We start from the raw sequence: 25,188 nt of genomic DNA, 5'->3' as shown, positions 1-25,188 counted from the left end.
CTAATACCAAAAAAAAAAAAAAGAAAAAGAAACAAATAAACACTAGATACTAATTTTCTCACAAGTATTGATGCTAGTTTTCACTAGGTTAATTTTCAAGGTTAATTGTCATATCTCTCAGGAAAAAGCTACATGGAAGTTATGGTATGACCTCAATCATTTAAGTTATCTTTGGTGATCAACTCAGTTGATAAAACCAATTCATCTTGTAATAACCTCCATCAAAAGAGCACCATAGACTATTTACAAACTCATCACTGCTATTCATTGCTGGTTGCGAGAATTACTGTAAAATTTTGATATCAAGTCCTGGGCCGCGCTAATACAATTTTGAAAGGACCTTTTAAGGAGCTTATTTTTGGAAGGAGCTTATTTTGGGATGGGGCTTCTATTTGGTGGGACTTTATCATAGGGAGGGAATTAGAGTTTAGGTCTGATATCCATATAAATTTTCAACCAAAGCCAACCTGTGTCAAGGTAGCATCAAACATTTTTGCTGCATCATTGCTACTTGTTGTCAGTGGTAATCCTTCACTTCTCCAAGCCTACAAAAACAGAGAACAAACAATTTATTATTATCTTCATACTTACAATTTCCAACTCAAGCCTTCTTAATTCCAAGTTTCAAAATCCTAGCCACACCACTCACTCTAGGCTATTAGTGGTGTAGTCCAGTTGTCAAGTAATACTTGATGCTGCGTCTACTTTTCTGGGTGACTTATATTTTCATTCTTGGCAACCATTTCATGATTTTAGTAAGGAAACACACACCTCCTCCCAGAAATTATTTTATAAAGTGAAGCATAAAAATGGAGCAGTTTTCAAGTGAGTGTTGAGTTTCAATCCACCGTATCACTTTGATTTTGCTTAGCCGCCCTCTATGATAAGTCCCAGAGACTTCCTCCATGTTCTCCACTAACCAGACTTAAAAAAAACAAAAAACATTTGCAACTCAGCCACTCCCAGTTTCATGTCCTCAAGGCAACTGGCTTGTTTTTACTTTGAGCTCTCATTGACCCCCAGCCAATAGTTGGTTGCCATTTAACAAATGGTAAACACCACCACCACCATACACCCTTGTTATGGATGCACACAGGAGGTTGCTAAACATGAAAGAGGCATAAGAGTCACGTGAGGCAATAGCTGAGAGAGACTCTGGGTCCTTGAGTGCTAAGCAAACCTCCAATCTCCAAACCTCCAAATTGTGTTTAACATTTATTTTATAACATAACATTGATACATTTCAGCAGTCCCCTTTTAGTCAGTTAGCAAATCTCATGTAACCACAAAAATAACATGTGTGTGGGGAAAACTAGTCTTTGCATTTGCTCATGTCAGCAGCATACACCCACGGGCAGCACTAAGTTGACCAATCAGAGCACACACTTTACTGTGGTTAAGTTTAACTTATAATAGTCTTTGAACAGTGGTGAGGCTAAGGGTGACCTGTTTATGATATAAACCTTGCTGCTTTTCAAATGCAAATAACTTTGTTATCATGCTAACTACATACTGATCTCGATCACAACAAGGTCACCTTCAGCCTCACTTCAAATCAAAGGCTGGGTAGCTAAGTACACAATTGTAAAATGGTCTGGCTATTTTAATTGAATGTTCTGATTGTCGGTTATCATTATTTTGATTTTGTTGTTTGGACACTCCATCAAGATGCTAACTAATAAAAATTATGAATACTGTAATTGAACCTCACAAACCAATGGAGCAGGTCAAAATGAACTAGTAGTCAATCATTTAACTGAGTGGGTTAATTCATATAATGCTGTGAACAGTCGCCTCAGCCTTTATCCAAAAATTTATAAATAAAATAACACAAACAAGGTGCTTTTGAAATGATAACATAAAGCATTGGTCCAACAAATAGTCCAAAAAGGCTACATGCCTGGAAATGCAAACCTAATACTGATAGTATTCCATGTTTGTTTAAAATATGCAGGGGGATTCTAAAAACTATATCAGAGGACAAATTTTCCCAAATTGTTTACACACAGAAAATCAAGCAATTTAATATCAGTGGTTGCATGGTACGCCCAAATTATGACATTTCTTCGACTACAAACACCGCCAAAATTTTTAGGATCCCTTGACCTCTTTTAAAGACAACTGGCCACCTGATTAAGTCTCTCAAGGAGTTTGAAAGAAGCTTTCGGCAATTAGAATGGACATCATAATATGCACATTGTAAAATAGATTATAAAGAAACTGTGAAGGGTAAGATGCTATAGAAATATATATCAAAGGGTAGAATTTGAACACCAATTTTGGCCAAGCAGGTGCGTGCCGCTTTAAAAACAAAAACAAAAAATATTCGCTGCGAGTCCCCAGTGGAGGTCACGCTGAACCGGGAGTAATAACGCATTTAGTTCAGGTCCATTCAACCTTTCGTCAGTTTGTTCCTCCCAGAATCTTGAAACTAATGATAAACGCCAGAAATTCGATTACTACATAACAATTCTAAAACAAAAGATGTTTTTCAAAGGTTCTAAAGAGTTTTTTCTAGGATTCCCAGAAAACTATTTTTTACGAATGTTTCAGGTAAAATTTCACCCATTCAGAGATAGCTAAACTTTGGCGACTAAAATCGGCCATTGTGACATGGCTGCATAAACTGAGACAATAACCGTTGTAAAAAACAAGGTTTTTCTTTCAGAAACTGCTTTAAAATTTTTGGGCTACTTAAACTACGAATTTTTAGAGCGATTTATATAAGCGTATTTGAGCTCAAGAAGCGCATTACGTGACCAACATGACTTGCACGTCACATTAAGAAAAACATTACCAAAACACTCGAATTCCCTCTTATATCCTACAAAAACTTCGAAACGGTTCACTTTCAAGTTCAACATACATATAATTTTTTCCTGAAGCCAAAAATTCAAGGCAATCTGGCCACTTTCGATAGTCTAGTATATGCAAATTGCTGGTTTATGTTGTTACAACGGTCATATTCGCAACTAACATCAACACAACAGTAACAAAAAAACTTTATTAAAATCAAAAGGAATTTCCCAGGCTATAATTAAACAAAATTTTACCTTTAGAAGTGGTTTCCGCAAGAGTAACATATAACCCCAGACATTAATTATGCATTCAGTCTTTGTTCAATGAAAAGAATAGCGATTTCTCACAGAGAGGATGAACCACCAAACCAAGCTGTATTAGCCACCATCTGGAAAGAGGTCAAAGAAATAGAGCAGATTCAAAGTGATTCTCCTTGTACTGAAAGAAGAATTCTGGGTATGTTGAATCGGGGATTATTTCGCCAAATAAACGTAAACACAATTTCTCTTTAACTTTGGGTTGAAATTAAATGGGACAAGTGCTCCATCTTGCCCCTTGCTCACTACAGTCCTGTAAACTGACAATATTTTTGATATAACTGATCTTGGCATACCTACCTTTCCTTTCAGATGCTATTTCTCAAAACTTCGAAACGTCAAAGAAACGTAGACGACAGGAAGAAAATGGTACGAGCAGTATTAGAAGGAGCAGAAGAAGCGACAGAGAATTAAAAGGGTAAAAAAAGTTTTTTGGCTCTTTAACACTCAACTATCTTATCAGCTTGTATGTTTGAATAAATTTCAGAAGGTTTGAATTCAAGTTTGATTTAAAAACTGGTTAAGGTTCAAATTACACTGTAGATCTGGTGATAAAAGAAACTTTTTATGCCAAGAACAACTCAAACCAGTGACACTGAGATTCATTTAAGAGCTTTATAAGTGCTTTATTGTAGGAATTGCTCACCATTCAGTATTATAAAACCTCTTTCACATTTTTCCCTTTTAGAAACTGGATAAGAGACTCAGAGTGGCAAGCGAAGAAGAGAAGAGGAAACCAATTTTCGAGGCCCAGCATCCTAGTCTTGTCTCCTCGGATGAGTCTGATTAAGAAGATCCCACATCACTGGTAAAGAGGCCCCCCTTGTTTGCCTGGAGGACAGAAGAAGTTACCAACTTCTTCCATATACTAGACCAGCGGTGTAAGTCTTCCATGACGAATCAGCAAAAGAGGCAGTCAGTGAAAAGAAGGGTTGGTAGACCTATTCATAGAAATAGTAGAGAGATCCCAGAAAAATTGCACTGGGCCACCACTTTAATCCAATTTAAATTCTAGTATACAGTCACTCAATTCTCTTCTAGGGACCATCTCTTATAAACTTGCTATATATTTGCCAAATGATACAGATAATGTAGGTCTGCCATCTCCATTCTTTTATTCTGTCTGACTTAAGCTTTTCATTTGACAATTTGCTGATTTCAATTTTCTAACAAGAAACCCCCTCAGTTGGAAAATTTAAAGTGAGACTTTTGTACAATCATGGTCGATTACAAGAGAGTTTGAAGACTGTAAACTTATACATGTCTAAAATGTAATACTTTGAGCAATTAAAGTTATTGAGCAGCCTACATTTAAGTTATTGTCAATGGAAAGTGAATTCAGTCTCTAGAATATTTTCCCTTCCCTGATCACTATTTGGCACTTATGTCCAGGATTGAATGCAAGTGTTTCTTAGCAAATAATTCACATATATATGAATGGATTTTTGAACATTATCACACTACTTCATATTTGACTAAATTGTGCATTCCAGTGAGCTTTTATCTGTGAGGACAATTTGCCATGCTCATTTTAAAGAGCCCAAAATCCTGGATGTATCTGCTATTTTAAAGGAAGCTAAAATTTTCATTCTCTCTTTTATAGTTCTCTAGCTCTCCATCAGATGGAGTAGTGTCCCAATTTCAAACATCAGAAGTGTTTCAAATAGATTTAATGCAGATGTAAGATTAAATGTAAGGTGACATTCCCAGCATGTTGCCTTGATTCCCACGGCACATGAAGTTCACATATTAATTTTTCCTCAAACCTTGACACTCATTCCTGCAAAATGCTTATAACAGAAGTTTAGAAATTTAAACATGTATCTAGAAATCACTTTTCTGGTCATAGTTTGTATATATTGATTCACACATGACTTTTCAGACAGTACATCCTTCAAATTTTATCATATCAGTTGTACTGTAAAGGTTAAGTTTTGCCTCTTTTTGGCTTTAGACAGAGAAATGTGTAAAGTTAAATAAGGCTAAGAAACACGATTGTTATCAGGCTCTATTTTGGACTCTGAGTAAATTGTACCGCTAATATCATCGTGCATTAATAAACTTGGCGATAATTATTAAAGAGTGCTTATCCTGTCTGGGAGAGGGAAATAGGACAAAATGCTTTGAGAACCAGCAGTAGAGTTGAGTCCAAGAAGTGAAATTTGACGAACAGCGATTAACCGAGCAGCGGTAAACGCGGGAAAATGCATCCCTTGCACGAATTCACCTTTGCAGAAAATACCGGAAAATTAATGCATGCTTTTGGTTGGTTAATTCCAGTGAACATAGCGTTCAAATGCGCAAAACGGCTGTAAATGGCAGAATACATATTGTTATTTTCCATAGATTAACTGAACAACAATGAAAGGTAAAACGCCGGAAAATGCGTTTCCATGAATTTCGTCGATTTCGCTATCACGTAAAAACCTTGGATAATTCTTGTGAACATTTCATTTACCGGGCGAAAAACGGTGGCGAACAAAAGAAAACAGCATTTTCTATGCATTATACGAACTGCAAACTTTGCAAAACATTACGTTTTCCCGTATTTACACATATCAACCTTCCCGGAAAATGTGTGTTTTCAGCTGTTAACTCTGGTGAATACGTTGTTGTTCACTCGGAAAATGTCAATGAACAAAAGGAAAACACGCTGCTTGCGTTACTGCGTTAACCGAGCGGTTAATGCCGGAAAATAAATTGTTTACCTGCATGCATTTACCGCGAAGGAAAACTACCGAATAATGGAACGAATACTGGGATTCACTGATGCGAAAACGCACAGAAAACGTCGGATTTTCCGTAGCCAAAACGCGGGTAAACTTTAGTAAATTGCCACGTATTCCGTGAATTCAACTTTTGTTTTCCGTAGGGTGAACGCCAATTTTTTCGCCTTGTTGAAATATCTGGTTAGTTTAAAATAAGTTAGTTTGTTAGTTAGTGAGTTCAGTATGATTTAGTTATTGGGTTACATTTAGAATGTAGTTATAATCTGAATGAATTCAAATTCCCAAGTTATTTACTGCATAACCGTACAAAGGTTTGTTCGCTATATCGTGAAACTCAGGGCCCTTGTATTCCTTTCTTTATGGGATCAAAATAAATTTTCCGTTCAAATGTAAGTTGCCGTCTCCCGTATAGGAAGAGTAGTCTGGCTTTGCAAATTCTTCATTCCTCGTTTTCCAAATTTCTGTTGATTTCAACTTTTGTTACCGCTTAATTTGGTGTATCACTGCACCGTTCCATCTGCGATCGCTCAACGTTTTGTTTTGCTACATGACACGCCAGTCAGTTTTTGAGAAAAGGTTCCATTTCATCCCATTTGATTGTTCCTTCAAGAATGTGTGACATGTCGGGGATGTCACGCAGTGGACATGGGACGGTTTGTGAGAAATCATGGGTTTCGGGCAGGCGGTTTTTCTGGTTATCTCCCCTTCTCCCTTCCCCGCGCTTTGTCACTCGTACCAAATCTCTACCCGTCCAATATGGCGACCGAATATTCGCCGCGCTGAATCTAGCACTTGAAAACGAAAACTATCGCATGCAAGCAAGCTAAAGGCTGTCAGAATAATTTCTGTGTACTGGATTAGTTAATTCTCTCTGCCATACCTTCGAGAAGATTTTTCTCCTGTAATTCTAGATCCTTGTGATTTTTCTTTTTCATTCTTTCCAGAATCATGCAAACTATCATTGATCCGCTGTGAAACGCATGCGCATGCACTTGGGTCTCTCTTGCGTTATACCTGGAATAACTGTAATATTGAGCGCCAATAAACGATGCAGATGCTATACAAGCACTATGGAAACAGTCACAGGAATTTTCTCATAACTCGATCACTGCCCATATCCAGTGGAGCCATGAGAAGATCTCGAACTTAATCAAAGGACTCCCTATGCATGGTTTATTCCATGAGTAGACGTTTCAACTTAAACAAGATTAACTGATATGAATAGTAAGAATGGGAAAATTTGTTATGTAAAGCAACTTTGAAAATACGAATGGAAAATTTGTATTTTAATTATCAATATGAAGCAGTTGGGACTTAATGACGAGATTATTTTTTTCTGAATTAAAAAAAAATGAAAGATGAATTTCAGTTATGGGGTTTTCAGAACAACAGCTCTCGATCAGGTCTGTAGGCTCCTCGAAGTTCCAATTTTCGTGAATAGCACTTGTTTGTTTTAATAATAATAAAATAGTGTTTACGGCGGTGAAATTATAAGTTTCGCTTTATGTCTTCCGCAAGATTGATTCATCAACGATTTGCTGATGAAAAGTTTGTCGGTTGCAAACTAGGGAGAAATAAGACTTAAGAGGTAGAAGATTTGCATGGAAAAACTTTAGCAATGTTTAACGGTGCAAACTTGCAAGTTGAAAGATGCAAAAAGTTGGCAAAAAGTACACTAAAATAAAAGATCTCAAAAAGTAGCCTATTCTTTCGAAAATTGTCTTCATAGAGACTTAAGGCTCCCATATTTACTGTTGCTGGGCAACCTGACGGATAAGGTGACAAGTACTAGCAAAATTTAGCGACATTACGACGGTGTGGGCCAACTGAATAAGAAAAAAGATGATTAGGCAGGTTTTAAACGCAGGTAAGTGGAGGCATAGAATATGCTCATCTGATAGGATGACCATGAGTTCAAAAGCGATGTTTACCATCATCAGGCGTACCTATTTGCATAAAACAACCTTCCACGTAGAGTTTTATAATTCAATAATTGTTGATGCACAATAAAGCGAAAGGAATATCTATAGAGGTTTCAAAGGCCTTTTTAAAACTATTAATTTCATATCCAAAAGTTTTATTTTGAACAAGTTGAGTTATTTGTGGTAGATGTTGTCGTCCTAACCAGTTTTTTTAAGAAAAGATGCGGAAAATTCCGGTTTAAAATTGTCATACGCAATCGTTGGGTTGAGACATTTGACAGTACACTCTCCATATACCGGTTGGGAAATGTACGACTTCTCGTCGAGAGAAAGTTTTTACTTTTTTCTTTCCTCGTGAAAATTGTTTAGGTCAATATTGAACATTCATAGTTTGGTTGTTCTCCAATCCTCCTTTTTTTGTGTCACCACAAGCTAGAACTGATTTCTGGGCAGACCGCCCGTGTGGACAGCGATCGAAAGTGTCGAGCGCGCTCACGAAATTCTCTCTTGCTACAAGTTAAAAGATGTACTTAGTCATTTCACAAACAAAATATGGAAACTTTACTTGGAATCAGAGGAGAACCTTCTCTTCGACTTTAATTTGCATATCAAAAAGTCACTAATTTGGAGAAAAGAATACTTAAACTGCGGGTGCAATCGGGCTGAAAAAAACTCTCAGCGAGAGCGACACTTAACAAAAGAATACGCCTCATTGAGGCTATGATCTCTAAACTTTTGTTCTGAAATTTCTCAGGAAATTTGGTCAGAATGCCACAGAGACATCAGTTTGAATATTTAGGCTCTTTTATGCGCTTGCATTTTCACAGTTTAACTAAAAATTTCTTTTCTCATTTGATGCTGCTTATAATTAGGCTATGATCTCTAAAATTTTGTTCTAAAATTTCTCAGGAAATTTGGTCAGAATGCCACAGAGACATCAATTTAAATATTTGGGCTTTTTTGTGCGCTTGCATTTTCACAGTTTAACTAAAAATTTCTTTACTCATTTGATGCTGCTTATAATTACTAAAACAGGTACACGACGATTCCCTAAGGATACGTACATACATACACACATACATATGTTAATTGCCACTCCTCATGGGGGATTTTCATGGCCAATTACCACCCAGCAACCACACCAGGGGAGGACAGCCATCACACAGTAATCTCGTGCATCATGGGAAATTAATGTCTCCTACCCCTAACCCTGCAGGAGACGGGACCTCCATTTATTCGTCCCTATCTGAGAAGACTAGAGTATCTAACCATTTTTTTGCCGTTATAGAAAGGTAGCATATTCTTCTCACTGCACTTGTTTTAAGACCTTGAGTGTTGGTCCGAGTAGAGAATGAAAGATGGAGATAACTGCCTGAGGAGAATACTAACCAAATTTACTGTTTCAGCACACATTAATTAATCTCACAGCGTCTCTGTGACGGGTGATGAGACATCCTTCATATATCACGACCACATCTGATTGGCTAACACGTTTCTAGGGAGTGTAACCTTAATTGGTGGTACAGCTCAGTCAACAAACTGCTGTTAAGCTCTTCGGTTTGCTCAACAGCTCCAAAACATCAAAAGGATTTCTTTTCAGCTGGTTTTTCGCGGACATGGGAGTTTTTCTCCTCTTGTTCCCTATCTCTGTGGTTCTTTCCATCGGAAAATTTCAGTCCTGCCCAGATGGTATGTTTTTAAGCTGGCATTTTTTGATAAAAAACCTATATTTTTCTGCTCTTAATTGTTCAGCTAAGCAATATATCAAAAAAAAAAAATAATAATAAAAAAAAAAAGGAAATGCATATTTCCGAGGACTAAAACATTCTAGTATATAGAGACATAACTAACAAAATGGCTACTAAACTCATCGTCCATTTTAATGTGCTGTTATCTTTTGTTCATTCAAAACTATTCTACATTCTTTTTCACGATTTGTGAAATGTGCTTGCAGAGTTTTTTAGTTATAACCGAAAAACATCCGCAATTACCGAATTCTTTTCAGACACTCATATAAAGATCCACCAAGGTTTTATCAAAGTCATCTAAAAGTTATGAATATATTTTCACAAATTCCTCTATTTTAGTGCCTGCGCGAACTGAAGGAAGAGCCTAAAGTTAGCCCTGCACTCAAGGAAATAAGAATTGCCTTCCTTCTTTTTACATTCTCCTGTAGAATAAGAAGCTCTCTTTGGGTAGATAATTATTCGCTGGTGTCATAGTTAGTTGACATCATTTGTTTTTAATTGAAGAAAATTTTCGTAGTAAAAATTTGTACACCTCGAAAACATATTGCCGACAGGTGTTAAACATATACCAAAACGAGTGTTGTGTAATTTTTTGAACTCGGTGTTCGAGGCATATTATCTCCGTCATAGCAACCTTCCTGTGTTTTATGTATTACGCAGTTTTTGGAAGCCTACTGAGTAAGTTTTTTCAAAGCTAATAACAACAGCGAGAAAGTTGTTGAAATGCAGGCAGAGCAATTATGTTTCCAATAATGCAAAAGGAATACTGGCTGCGAATGAGCGGGAACATCAAAACTTCTCACTTGACTGGTGGCTAAGAGATAGACGACATGGATGTCTAACCATGAACATATTAAAATTAGTTGTATTTCAAAACTCTTTATTAGTGCATTTTCATAATTCAACCGAGATTGATGCACAATGAAGCGCAGGGAAGATTTTAATCTTCAATAGCGGTTTCGGAGGGTTTTTCGGATATTAATTCACCATGGACACGTTTTATCTAAACCAAGTTGAATTGACATCGACAATGAGAAAAACAAAACAGAACAAAAGCAAAATAGAGATCACAATGTAAGATTAAGAATTTGTTCGTGCTTGGCGCGTGCATATCTTAAAATGGATGTACCGCAGCAGGAAGTTTGCGGAGCACGTGCGTAGCATAAGAGTTAAATGAGGTGAGGCCAAGAGATATTCCAAGATCAATACTTTTTCCAAAGAAGTGCTAAAATTTTCTGCTTGGAAGCGAAAACCGAACGAATTTCCGGCATTTACAACACCTGCGTAATGCATTTAGCATGCTTAAATCATATTTTGCTAGAATTTACGACGAGTATGTGTAGCTTTGTGTTAAAAATTATAAGATGTTAAGACAAAATAATCAATTCAACAACGCTCAAATATTTCGTACTATTTTAAGGAAGAGTAAGAAAGCTCAGATTCCTTGCTACGGCCATAAATCATCCCGCGTTTAGGAATAACATATTGTCAACTCCAAAGCTATTTTGGTCTATTCACAGAGCTAAAAAATCATTGTTTTTTTATGCAAATATCTACTTTTGTTGAGCTTCGAAAGATGTACAGTGTATCTCAATCGGAGAGAGAGAGCTCGGCTAAGCTAGACGGGAACTTAACAACTGAAGTGAACTGCACACGTCTTGTTATGCATATGTTGTAGTTCAGTTTTATCCTTGGTTCAAATTTTATTTCCCTTTGTTCTCGGTCATGTTAATGTATGATAATGAGTTTGAAACAAAGTAAAATAACATTTGAACCAAGGATAAAACTGAACTACAACATATACACGGCCATGCCTACGTAGAGATGTACACCAGGGTGGTCCATTAGAACTTAAGTAGGATTTGCACGCGCGCGTTATCATAGCAACTTTTAAGATAGGCGAGGAAAATGTGATTTGAAATTTTGGGCACAGGTTGGGAGTTCATGATTGAAACTTCTTGCCTCTTTCATCATTGAACATTAATGGAAGTTATTGAGTTTTCTGGGCACGAATTATCTTCGGCGGTTGGGCTCGTCAAAGTTACACTGCAATTTTTGGTATCATTTTTATCAACTGTGAAGCTAGTTGTTTCAGGTGTCCGGTAGAAAGTAGTTGCAAGGGAAAAAATGAGAGATATACTTTGTTTGATGTAAGCTGGGGTAACAGCGGTCAAAAGAAAAGAAAGAAAAAACTTATCTGGCTTTTGGAGGTCACACGAACATTTTCTAGAGATCTTTTCGGCTCGAAAAAAGTAAAGAATATAAATATAATTTGATCTTGACATCTTAATGAATTTATCGGAGCTATCAATATGAGTACCAAGCGCTTGGAAGGTGAGTTTAACAACAACTGAGACCTTTAGAATGCATGACCCACATCGCTATTTGACTTTTAATGATTTGAATTTCTAGATCAATGCCGTATATTAGCCTTTCCATCGACTCTGCTCTTCGTGGGAGAACGTGTCATTAACCACACCATAGCAAACATCAGTGTGATTGACAGAGATACATGTGAATATCGTTGCTACCTGGACTATAACTGCGTCAGTTCAGCATCAAATTTGTGCCATTTGTATAAAGATATCAAATCAAAATACCTTTTTCATTAAATAGAGTATACCATGCCTTACTGGAATAGCTTTCGTAGAGTTTAACTGCAACTTTAGCTGACATGAGCTTAGTAAGCATATTTGGAACCTGAAATACTGAAACATTGAGTACAACATTAAATGGCGCAAAGTAAAACGGGAAAGATCTTACTCAAACGGCACCAAGAATTGTAATTTGTGTTTGTGGGAGAAGTATTTTATTTTGTGTAAGCCTGAAATGTCAACCTTAAACAACCGAAATGAGTTAGCATCGTCCTGTAGACACTCTAGGAAACTTCTGCTAAAAATGTCATCACATTATTAGCGCGCGCCGCACGTAGCGCGCGCCACACGTTTTTTCAAAACTTCGAATGTAACCGTTTTTTTCGAATGACTTTGAATGTAACCGTTTTTCAGGAAGTTGCCTGATGATTCCTCCTGATGGAGCATGAAACTCTGAGTAGCAATTAAATGTCTTGGACCAAATAACCCAATTCGTTGCTGATAGTATTATCTACTGCTCTAGTCCAACTACTGAGCACTTTGATAGTTAATAAGGAGCATTCTAGCGTAATTATTGATTATATATGTATATATATCTAACTAACTACAGAGAGTACTGTTTCGGCCTTCTGGGCCTCATCAGTGCAATGCTGATTGTAGGAGCTGGCCACCCCAAACGACCCAACCTTTGTGCTATCGTCTAAGCCATGCCAGAGTGCTCAAACTAGAGTAAACTAGTGAGCATGCGCAATTGCAACAGCAATGACTCATCCTAGATAGAGTGCTCAATTTGGACATGAAAGCAAAGCTTTGTATGCCAAACAGATATATATAACTGCTGACAGTACTGTTTCGTATTTGAAGACCAGATTTTCAATTAGTATCACCTCGCGGTCGAAAGTTTATAAATCACTTACCCGAATATTTTAGCGTCGCTTTACCTGAAATCGCTCATACAGCCGCCAAGAAATCAGACGTGCGAACGCAGCCAGAAGAGCATTTTCTCGCATTTGAAGAACAGATTTTCAATGAGCATAGCCACGAGGTCGAAAGTATATCTATATCGCTCACCTTGAAATTTCGCTCTAGTAATCCAGTTCTCGGTCAATTTCACTTTCTTCGTCAAGAGACATTCCCAAATGATCTTCAGCTCCAGTAAATATTATTTCTAAAGCCTCTTCATCAGAGTAATTCGCCGATCTCGGTCTCTTCGCTGCAGGCGCCATCGCTTGATCGATCACAACTTACACTTGGTTTAAGAAAAATTCGTCATATTCGCTGAATTAAAAATCATCCCTACAATTCGGCCAGTTTACTTCCTGTTTGCCAAATTTGGCGTCAAACTGAAGTTACGCAGTTTTTCGGTAATTTTATACTCTTATGGGGTCAGAAATGACCCCATAGGAATAGCGGCGGATAGAACAATATTACGACATTCATAACATTTACGAGGACTCCATTCACGAGCGATGATCAATTGATCTCTATAATTTGAAAGGTTATGGAGTCGCATTACAACACTAAGCAGGACCCCAATAACTGGCGATGACAAGTTCATCTCCCACAGTTTGACAAGTTTTCACACATTCTCACCCAGGGGAGTTACGCTGCGGGAGATGATACTTGCAGTTTAAGCCATAGTAACACACAATAACAAAAACGCTGATGAGTAGTAGCGAGAACAAAAAATCTTAGTAGTGTTGTGAAAAACTAATAGTCTCTGAGTTCATAACATTCTTTCTGGGAATCATTCTCGAGCCTACACTGTCTTAGCTTAGAATAAAAGAGAAATACAGTAGCTCTAGGCCTCAATTGAATCGTTCATTTGATCAACATGCTATTAAAGGACAGATTCATTCAAACGTTTCCATGATTCTTTACTAGGAAAAAAGGTCACTGCAACACATTTAGCAGAAATATGAGTATTGTTTGTCGGAAATTAAAACAAGTCAACTTGACTTCAAAAGCATATGTATGTAAGTATTTGATTTTTATAATAGCATAACGCAATTGAATGGTTTCCTTGATGTAACCTCGCCGGTGCATTATAGTGAATTGCGAAAGCGACTGGCCAGCAGGTGATAGATAAAATCATCTTCTCTCGACTTGCAAAAAGGACCTCGAGAGGAAAGCTAGATGATTTTCTCACAAATTTCGAGTAAAGACTTTTTTTCTGAAATTTATATAGATCTTAGCATAAGAAAACAAAGCAAGAATTTAAAAACTGGTACAATGAATATATGAAGTCCATATATTTTGAACTGCGGTTGAAGATACGTTTGATGCACGATCCTCGCAGTAGAGAGGGCTATCTATGCAATAGCGAAAATCAGACCAGAAAAAAAACAGGCCTGTACGGGATTCGAACCACTGACCTCTGCGATACTAGTGCAGCGCTCTACCAATTGAGCTAACAAGCCAACTGGGAGCAGGCCGTTAAGTTGATTCGTAATAAACCCGTGATGATTACTTGAGTGCCCAGGCAAAAGATATGCAACTTTTTAAAGTGTAAGATCAAAGATACGACATGTCAAAAATAACATACAGGATGATTTATAACATACAAGATGGAAGACATCACATTATTCAGCATTTCTTGTATTTTCGTTTCTATGATTCAAATGAAAGATTGAAATGAGGCTTTTAACTACTCTTTCTCTTTCTTATCCTAAGCTTTTGCCAATCTACGGCATAGTTACCGGGAATTATAAAGAGAACATTCCGCCATGAGCGCTATAAAAACAATAAAGGTGATAAGATTAGTTAGAATGTATAATAAGGACAATGAGTTCGCCAAATGTTGGAGGTTAACACACAATAGCATAGAAAATCGCTAATAAGTAGTAGCGAGAACAAAAAATCGATCTAAGTAGTGTTGATAAAGAAAAATGAATATCTCTGAGTTCATAACATTCTTTCCGGGAGTCATGCTCGAGCTTACACTGTCTTGGCTTCGAATAAAGAGAAACACAGCAGCTATAGGCTTAAATCGAATCGTTCATTTAATCAACATGCGATTAAAGGACAGATTCATACAAATATTTCTATGATTCTTTCCTGGGTTAAAAAGTTCATTGCAACACATTTAGCAGAATTATGAGTCTTAATTGTCGGAGGATAGGTCAACTTGACTTCATTTGAAGCATTCATATGTGAGTATTTCATTTTCATAATACTATGACGCAATTGAGTGCTTTCCTTAATGCAACCTTGCCGGCGCACTAGAGTGAATATGCGAAAGCGACTGGCATGCAGGTGATAGACAAAATAATCTGCTAATCCCTCGACTTGAAAATCGACCTTGAGAGGGAAGCTGAATGAGTTTGCTCACAAGTTTCGAGTATAGGTTTTTTTTTGAAATTTACATAGTTTCTAGCATAAGAAAAAGAAAACAAGAATATAAAAACAGTTTAGCAAAGTTTAAAAAGCCACCACAGATAGTTAGACAGACAAAATTTTGAAAGTTCGCGCGAGGCGATAGCCGAGAGCGACTCTATCTTCTTGAGTGATTAGCAAACTTCCCAAGTGCATCCATAACTCAATAGTGTACGCTGTGGTGTTTACCATTTGTTTTGTAACATAAAATTGATACATCGTAGCTAAAGAGTTCCCTTTTATTTAACAAATCTTACGTGACCAGAAAATACAAGCGCGCGTGGAAAAACTGTCTTTGCATTTGCTCACGTCAGCAGCGTACACCCATGGGCAAATGGGGGACGCTGAATTGACCAATTAGAGCGCGCGCTTTACTTTGGTTATGTTATGAATCAAGATGAAAGATAAATATCGCTAAATATTTTCGCATGCGGTGCAAATGGGCATAATTCAAAATGGAATATGCGAATTTGTCCGTGAGTGAAGAGATCTCAAGTTCCATGCAATCTACCAATAGAAAGCAAGACTAAAATGGCCAAGAAATATTTCGGGACGACAGATTTATTGAAAACAGTTTTTAATTTGCTGTTATAAGCGAAAAACGTACGAATTTCTCACGTGTACAAAGCCCACGCGGTAAAATTCATCATGCTTAGATCGTTGTTTACTAGCCTTCAAGGCCAGAAATTGCGCAGCGTTATGTTAAAAATTCTGAAAAAACTTCGATTTGACGCAAAATCTTCTATCAAACAATACTTTTTGAACACATCGTTACTCGAACATAATATTTACTGGGTCATCGAATCGTCAAATTGAATCCGAAAGTGCGGTTTTCACTTTACGTCCCTAATTCGCATCGCCTTAGAGGATCGTAGTGTCGTTGACTCGAGAGCTTATTCTGTCACCTTTAAGACCTTGATATCCATCATTTTCCAAGCAGAGTATTCTATAGTAAATTAATGGCGAAATTTTTGGCTTGTAATAATTAATCTGAAGGTATTATGTACTGTATTACACAATAGCCATATTGAATTCCAAATCTCGTGAATTATTTGCATCCCATGATGCTAATAGTACTTTTGGGATAGCATACATGACTGAGGGCATGTACGTACGTACGCTCGGTCAGTCACGTGACAACCAAACGAAAAGAGGTTGACCATATTCTATGGGTATGGGGCTCTGCTCCACGCGCGCTTCCCGCGCGTGGGAGCCCCGCTAATATGAAAGCTCTTGAAAACAATATGATGCTCTGCCTACATAAAAACGAATGAATAAAGAATGAATAAATAATCGCCAAAAAGACGTTTAAGTATCAACCTCATCTTAGAATTGAAAATATTATGTTGAGACAAAGAATTTCGAAATAAATTATAGTCAAGTGGGAAAGGATTTCTTGTCATAGTTTCCGAGCTGCTGTTTGGTCCTAATTCCCTACTTTTTTTTTTCTTTTTCGCGGTCAAGAAGACTAAATTATTTCTTCCAAAGTTATCTCTGTATAAAAATCATTTTCACTTCGCATTTGGAACCAACGTTTCTGGATAGAGATTCTTCATGCTTGTATATACATTCTGCTGAGGTTATTAATTCCATATAAACCCGTAAGATTATAAATCAAACACAACGAATATATGAAATTCATATTTCTGAACTACGGTTATAGAAACGTAATTGTGCACGATCCTCGCATTAAAGAGCAGTATTTTAGCAATAGTGAAAATCAGACCTGAAAAAATTCAAGCCTGTACGGCCTGAATTAATTTGATGACTTCCTCCCAGTTGGCTCATTAGCTCAATTGGTAGAGCGCTACACTAGTATCGCAGAGGTCAGTGGTTCGAATCCCGTACAGGCCTGAATTTTTTCAGGTCTGATTTTCACTATTGCTTATTACTGCTCTGTACTGCGAGGACCGTTTCTATAACCGCAGTTCAGATATATGAATTTCATATATTCACATCAAAGTTATTGAAACCGAAAAATCATAGTATCGAATAAAGCTCTGTGAGGGTTCTACTGATCTTCCTCGACGTTTAATTTGGCATCTCATAGACATTATGCAAATTTTGCCATTACAATCTGATCTACTGAGTGGTTTTAGAAATCTGAAAGCAAAATCTTAATGCCACTGGGTGTAGTATGATTGTTATATGTCTTCATTTGATACACTATTAGTTTTGTTGAGAGAAAAATGGGTTTTTATTTCTCAAAGTATGCTCCTAAGAAGTCCTATACTCAACTTGTATTTTCAGACTCATCATAAGCAAAGAAGCATGTATTGGATATTCCGCCGTTTAAGATTCGTCCTTTTCGCTTCTGCCGTGGAGTTTGTCACAGCTAATGATCAATGCAGTACAGAAGTAAACATACAAGGAATGGCTCTCAAGCGCTCTGTCTTCAAAAGATGGTCAGTGGCAGCTCCTCACCTCTGCGATGTCAAATGTGGACAAGAGATCACGTGCCAAAGCTATAACTACAATCGAAAATACCAAATATGTGAGCTAAATAACCGCACCAAGGAGGCGAGACCAGAGAATTTTCTCTCAGCCCCTGGATGGTTTTACATTAGAAGACTTAACGGCAGAGGTATGAAATCAAAAGTCTATTTATCTATGCAATTTATATATCTTTCGTTCTTCTCTATCCTCGGCCGACCCAGTTCCTGTCACCTGATAAAACTAAGAATATGAAGACAATGGAAAACCCATCTTTATTACAGCTCTCTTAGGTTCTATTCCTGAATTACCAGCGCTGTCTTGTCACGAGATAAAGGCGAGTGAAGGTAAACACACTGTAAGCAGCAAGTATTGGCTGGCGAAAGGGAAGGCAGTACTAATTTACTGTGATATGGTTAACGAAGGTAGGTCCCATAAGTTTTTAGTCTGAGTTATCTTATTTTGTAAAGAGTTATCAGTATCAAGAAAACTATACATATAAGTAATGCTATTATTAATGTCATTATTAAAATGTTTGGTTTGAATCATGATCAGTTCCAGCATGGCTGCCTCTCGTAAGTTGTTCTAACTTAGTCACCGCTTCTCCTTCTGAACTCCAGATATGGATGAATGTAAATATAATATCAGTGACTGCGACGTGAATGCAAACTGTACCAACACGTACGGTTCTTACAAATGCACATGTAAATCGGGACACACTGGCGATGGACACTCATGTTCAGGTGACTTTAAATATGATTTAGTTGATGTTTTCCGAAAAACTGCTGTAACATTTGTGTGTGTGTGTGTGTGTGTGTGTGTGAGTGAGTATGTGTGTGTGTGTGTGTGTGTTTGTGTGTTTGTGTGTGTGTATGTGTATATGTGTGTGTGTGTGTGTATGTATGTGTGTGTATGCGTATGTGTGCGTGTGTTAATCTTCTTATATCCCTATACAAAATTACCCATGCATGTTTTGTACAGTTACCATGACTACATCTGGCTTTTGTCAAAACTGTTATGTTTATAGATTAAAAAATATGTATATCTGTGCTGAGATATACGAAAAACAGATTGTATACTTGTACTTGTTACCCAAGATATACTAGAAATGGACGAAGCGGTACATGTTCTAGTTGGCTTTCTTTTTCAACCCTCATATAAGAAAGAAAAGTAGTATCATCTTGCGAGACTTGTTTTGGGCGTAGGCCTGAGGACAATGTTGAAAATGACACGACTGTATAAAATAAACATTTAATGTCAAAAATATTTTTGACACAGATCTATTAACTATATATATATATATATATATATGGGTGTGTGTGTGTGTGTGTGTGTGTGTGTGTGTGTGTTTGTTCAGGAAAGAAACAAATAAACTACGCTTTCATCCCGACAAGCCTGTTTCGTGGTTTCCCAATCATCAGGGGATTTAATAAGAATATTCTTTACCATCGCTTCTTATATACAAAATAATTTACATAATAACACTATTAGACATATATCTAATCTATGCGGTGCGAAGTTTAATAGTTCAGCTGTTGCGTAGTAGGGCTTTGCTTGTAGCTATGGCAGCAAGAAGACACGAGTTCATTACGTTTGCTGAGTGTAGAAAGTTTCGGTCGGTAAATGATTAGAAATTTTTCCGTTAGGCAGAGGTTACATCTTTTTCTTGAGATGTTGTCCGGTGAATGCCAAGACAGGATGCGCCATGAAATACAGTGTTAGATGTTGTTGTCTTTGAGAATCCTGATGTACTTGCTTAGTTTATAATGATAATAATAATTTCATATTTACATTGCGCAAATTAGCATGTGGCTATGATCAAAGACGCATCACAACACTTTTCGGGGGACTTTGGCCAGACTGCATCAGCAGTGTACAAACAATCGAAGGAAACTTATTTCAAGATGCCCCCTCCCCCCAATTCCCAGTAAACAGGCCAGACCACATCACAGTAATCTTGTGAGTGGGTTCTTTAACGTCCCCTGCCTAACCAAATTAACTAATTAATAGATGCAGTTAATAGTTCAGTTGAGTTTCTGTGTTTAGAGTGGCGGAATGATGGCGGAATGATGTGAATGGTTTCGGTATCTTGTTTTGAAGTCGTTTTCCGTGAGTCTGATGCATGTTTCTGTTGTATTGTCGTTGCGTGTGACTGTAGCTTGGTAGATGACTAATGATTCTAAGCAGTTTCCTTCGAGTGGGCATGTGTTCTTTTGTCGGCAGTTGCATGTCTTCTTGTCTTGAGTGGTATTAGGGTTAGCTGTGGCGGTGTCGTTGGCTTGCATGCGCGTATCACTTTAGAATCTTCTTATTGTAGTAATCAATTATCTGTTTGGCGTTATTCATGCAGCTGTAACTTATTTTTATGGTGTTTCGGTTGAAGATTATTCGGAATTTGTGATCTTTAGGGAAGTGCTTGTCTATTAGGGCGAGGAACTTGTATCCGATGTTGGTGCTGGTGTTTTTGCTAAATGGAGGGTTGTGCCAGATGATGTTGTTGCGTTGTCTGTTTTTCCGTCTATTTGTTGTTGGAGGTTCATACTGTAGTGTGTAGTGGTATCCGCTTTCGTCGAGTGCTTTCTGACATGGTGGGACGGCTTGATCAAAAGATGCTTTGTCGGAAGATAGGGATGAAAGGCGTTTGTTGATGCCGTTTGGAATGTTCTTTGTAGCGATGGTCGGGTGGTTGCTCTCGCGGTGGACGTATTGAAGTTCAGTGTTAGGTTTTGTGAAGGGCTGATAGGTGCTTTGGTTGAGGTTAACTGTGACGTCTAGGAAGTTAATGTTTTTTTTGTTAGCTTCTCCAGCAGGTTGTATATTTTAAGAATATATAACTGATATGGCTACTCTTTTGAGAATTTGGAGTTACTTTTTCAAAGTTTGATTCTTTCAGTTTTTACGTATGCTTTTGAGGTCTGGGGGTGCGCTTTTTATAGTAAATATTTAAGTAGAATTGATAAGTTCTTTGCCAGGTGTTATAAGCTGGATTACTGTTTAAAGCAGCACGGTATCTTGGATATCCGTCGTAATAGAGATAAGAAATTATGGCAAAGGATCTCTTCCACCAACACTGCGTCGAACGATCTCTTACCTCCCCAGAGAACACGGCAGTTGAGAACTAGGTCGCACAATTATGTTTTACCTAAGGTTAAGGCAAGCCTTTTAGATCAGTTTTTTTTTTAATAGATGTCTTTTCAATAGTAATTAATACCTATTCCTTTTCCTTATTCATTCTATTCATGTTAATTGTTGCACGTCTGTTTGCACAATAATTCTTAATAAAGACCTTTATTACTATTGTAAAGATCTTTATTATTATTATAAAGACCTTTATTATTATTATGAAGACCTTTATTATTATTATAAATTAAAGACCTTTATTATTATTATTACTATTATCATTATTATAAAGACCTTTATTATTATTCTATGGTGATACGTAGTCCGTTATTATTAAAGATGCGACATATTTCTTTCTTGGTGTGCTCTGTGTCTCTGGGTGAAGCGTTAGTAATGGCTAGTCCGTCGTCTCGGTAAGGTCCCACGTTAAAGTTAAGGTGCTGGAGTTCAGATAGGAGGAAGCTTCCCACGAGTTTACATGTATTGGCGACGTCGAAGCTTTCCATGGTGACGTCGATTGTCGTGTTGCCTTTCTTTTACCAGGGTTGGTTCTTGTGGATTAGGATGGAGCTTTTAGCTGGATTATACTGTTTCTTTCCTCGACGGTGATGTTATCCTAGTTAGAGGCGATGTCGAGTGCTTTGTTAAGGAGGCCTTGGCTGATGGAGGGGTAGAAGTCTTCAATGTCGAAGCAAATGAAGCTGGAGTGTTGATGGTTTTGAGCAGATTTGAACCAGTGAATTACGGATGCGGTGTTTTTCCATTGGTTGAAGTTGGATGTTTTTTGCGATGTTGCTATTAATACGGTCGAGGATGCCTTTGCTGACTTTGCCATATCTTGACGAGCTCCTAAGGGTAGTCAAATTATAAACACTGGTTTGTGATGCATGAAAAATGCGGCAATCTGTGATATTGTCGATTTATGGTAGGTATCACGTACCAATCAGATTGCCTCAATTTTCATTTAACGCAAACCAATCAAATTGCCGCATTAGGTATGTATCACTTTCCAGTCAAATCACAGCCATAGGGTGTGCTTATACCAATCAGAGCGCCGTCCCTTATGCCACTGTCAGCAAATAAGGTTACCACGATACGTTGCGATGGAATCAACCCAACATTGACACACACCAAGAATGACATTTTTAGCCGTCGTTTATAATCTGACTAGCCTTACGGACTCGTCAAGATACGACACAACCAATAAAAAACACTCAATGGTACTACACAACCAAACGTTAAGATATATCTATCACACTTTGTATCAGTTCCCCTGAAAACCTGTGATCCTCCCAACACCCCCTCCCCCTCCGATAAAAAATGACTGGCCCCCAAACATTATTTCACGTGATGCACTTTGAGTGAGCTTTCAGTCCTGTCGAATATCACAGGTCATCCAATCAGAACATACCTGCAAAAGCTTTTATCAACTTTTTTTTTAATTTAATTATTTACGGAAAGAATTTGTTTCTACAAACCCACAACTGTGACGTCAACGCTGTGTGCAACAATACCCGAGGTTCTTTTAACTGCGGCTGCAAGGTTGGGTTTAATGGCGATGGCAAAAAATGCACAGCTGACTATGAAATCTATCCAACCGAATTGCTCCAAGCATCGAAAATAGTTCGTTTGCCTAAATTTGCTTAAATTTTACGAGCGTATCAAGAACATCAACGATTTTCATAAGAAAGCTGTTTATAGTAATGTACTGAGGGATCCGGGTCGGCTGCTAATGTGTCATTTATCACGCTTTGCATCCATCGCAGTGTTCATTTCATTAGGCTTTTCGTGTGTAGGCTGCTGCTACTGTTATGGTGAGCGTGGTGTTGCATAGTTGCTAAAATATTAATAGAATCGAGGAAGTTTCTAGAACGCTTAGCCATGCTGACTCATTGAAAACTTTTAAGGGAACTTTTTAGAACCGCTGGCCAGCATATTTTCGTCATGATGTAATAGTAGTGTAAACTTACTAAAAAATAGCAGAATTACAGATCTCTAGAACATTCTGGAACTTTTGTAAAAGATACATAAGAAGTCGCGATAGGTTAAAGTTAGACTTTTTTCAGTGAGTTAGTGTTACTACGAGGAGCTCAGAGGAGCGAGAGCCGGATAGAGTTGTTAGAATTATTTACTGGAATCGTCAGCCGTGTGGAAGGCTGCCTTGGAAAAGTATTGTCGATATTGATAAGCGACAAGGATCTTTAAAAAGAGCCTTGAGCTGTGCAGTAGTGCACTGAGATTGAAGTTATAGTATTTATAGAGGGCTCTAAGTTAAGGGGATAGTTATTGTATAGGTATTAATGTCGCTCCGTAGCTAAGTTAAGAGGATAGTTATTGTATTAGCCATAGTTAGTAGCTATTGGTATCGCTCCGTAGTTACTACGTCAGTCAATGAAGTAGTTGAGTTAGTGCGAGTTGTATCTTTCTGGCGGTTGAGAAAATACCGTAGCATTACCTGTCATCAAACGATTTACGAGTCGTGGACGAAAAGTTGTGTTTTTTTAGTTTTAGTTGCATCACCTTATTTTTGTGTGGAGTTCAGTCAAGTTTACAATTTTTTTTAAGTACAGTTACATTTTATATCTGTAATCATTGCCTGCATCACGCACGTCTCGCGCCTTTTTTTTGTCTTAGAAGACGCGTGTCCTTTCTTGATGATGTGCCGGTTAATTAATTTGTTTTAAGATTTTTTACCTGCGGATTGGTCGTTTCAGTGTAAATTAAATAGTAAAGATCATTTGACGTGGGCGCTTTCAGTGATATTTGACACACACCAAGAATGACAGCTTTACTTGTCGTTTATAATTTGACTCGCCCTACGGGCTTGTCAAAATACGGCACAACCCGTAAAAATACTCAGCGATAGTACACAACAAAACATCAAATATGTATCACATTTGGAGCCATTCCCACTGAAAACAATGCGATCCTCTAAACGCCACCCCCCCCCCCCCTCGATAGAAAATAAGTGGCCCCAAAACACCATTGCACGTGATGCACTTTCAGTGAGCTTTCAGTCCTGTCGAGTATCACTGGTCGTCCAATCAGAACATACCTGTAAAAGCTTATATCAATTTTTTTAATTTCAGTATTAACGAAAAGAATTTTTTCCTGCAGATGTAGACGAGTGTACCACCAATACCCACAACTGCGACATTAATGCCAAGTGCAACAATACCGAAGGTTCCTTCAACTGCAGCTGCAAGGTTGGGTTTAATGGCGATGGCAAAAAATGCACAGGTAACTATGAAACGCGTCCATCTGTTCCAAGCATCGAAATCAGTTTGTTTATATTTGCCTAAACTTGACGAGCGTATCAAGAACATCGACGATTTTCATAAGAAAGCTGTGTATGGTAATGTAGAGGGATCAGTGGGCTACAAATGTATCATTTATCACGCTTTGCATCCACCGCTGTGTTCATTTTATCACGCGTTTCGTGTTTCGAATGCTACCACCTGTCATCAAACGATTTTACGAGTGGTGGAAGACAAATTGTGTTGGTTTAGTTTTGGTTGTATTACACTATTTGTGTGTGGAGTTTAGTCAAGTTTACAATGCTTTTAAACACAGTTATATTTTCATTCTACAATCATTCTCAGCATCACGTCACGCACGTCTCGCGCCCTTTTTTGCCTTAGAAGACAGGTGTCCTTCTTGATGATGTGTCTTATTTTTATTTCAGCTTGTTTACTTTTGGATTGGTTGTTTATGTCATTTAAATGATAAACATTATTTGATGTGGGCGCTTTCAGTAATGTTTCAATATTGTAAAAACTGGCATGTCACAGGTTAAACGATCAGACTAACTCTTGAATATGCTTTTATCACTATTTCTTTTCAACGGAAAGTATTTGTTTCTTAAGATATAAACGAATGTGCCACCCATGCCCACAACTGTGGTGTCCATGCTCACTGCAACAATACCGAAGGTTCCTTCAACTGCAGTTGCAAAGAAGGGTTTAATGGCGATGGCAAGAACTGTACAGGTAACCATGACATTCGTCTATCTAAAATTTACCCAGCATAGAACACAGTAGATTCATAATCCTTATTTGTTTGTATTAGCCTAAACATGACGAGAGCTTCTCTTTTGCTCTCCAAGCACCGTGTATCCACTTCGCAATAATTTGCAATAACACAGACGGGTC

At 37.7% G+C, this 25,188-nt stretch overlaps 1 protein-coding gene, 1 non-coding gene and 1 pseudogene across 2 annotated transcripts in view; all 3 read left to right on the top strand.

Moving 5' to 3' along the window:
• Window positions 1-25,188, top strand: part of LOC111339894 (uncharacterized) — a 449,109-nt gene that overhangs the window by 146,744 nt on the left and 277,177 nt on the right. The window lies entirely within an intron of this gene.
• LOC148737562 (uncharacterized) lies at window positions 3,123-4,131 on the top strand (annotated as a pseudogene).
• Window positions 9,040-25,082, top strand: LOC148737561 (uncharacterized). Its single transcript, XM_088747956.1, has 6 exons — window positions 9,040-9,456; window positions 17,735-18,068; window positions 18,202-18,342; window positions 18,538-18,660; window positions 24,155-24,277; window positions 24,904-25,082. Exons 1-6 carry the CDS (start codon window positions 9,454-9,456, stop codon window positions 25,065-25,067), a joined length of 888 nt encoding a protein of 295 aa, XP_088604082.1. The 5' UTR covers window positions 9,040-9,453; the 3' UTR covers window positions 25,068-25,082.

The sequence above is a fragment of the Stylophora pistillata genome, chromosome 2 (assembly GCF_964205215.1).
Source record: "Stylophora pistillata chromosome 2, jaStyPist1.2, whole genome shotgun sequence".
NCBI classification, from domain to species: Eukaryota; Metazoa; Cnidaria; class Anthozoa; order Scleractinia; family Pocilloporidae; genus Stylophora; species Stylophora pistillata.
The sequence above is the reverse complement of the archived record's forward strand: the minus strand, read 5'-3'. Positions and strand labels throughout refer to the sequence as shown.

What these genes read in the sequence shown, in the direction of transcription:
- LOC148737561 (XM_088747956.1), top strand. An exon ending in TAGAAGACTTAACGGCAGAG is followed by an intron (nt 18,069 to 18,201) that starts GTATGAAATCAA and finishes TCTTTATTACAG; the next exon opens with CTCTCTTAGGTTCTATTCCT. An exon ending in CGATGGACACTCATGTTCAG is followed by an intron (nt 18,661 to 24,154) that starts GTGACTTTAAAT and finishes TTTTTCCTGCAG; the next exon opens with ATGTAGACGAGTGTACCACC.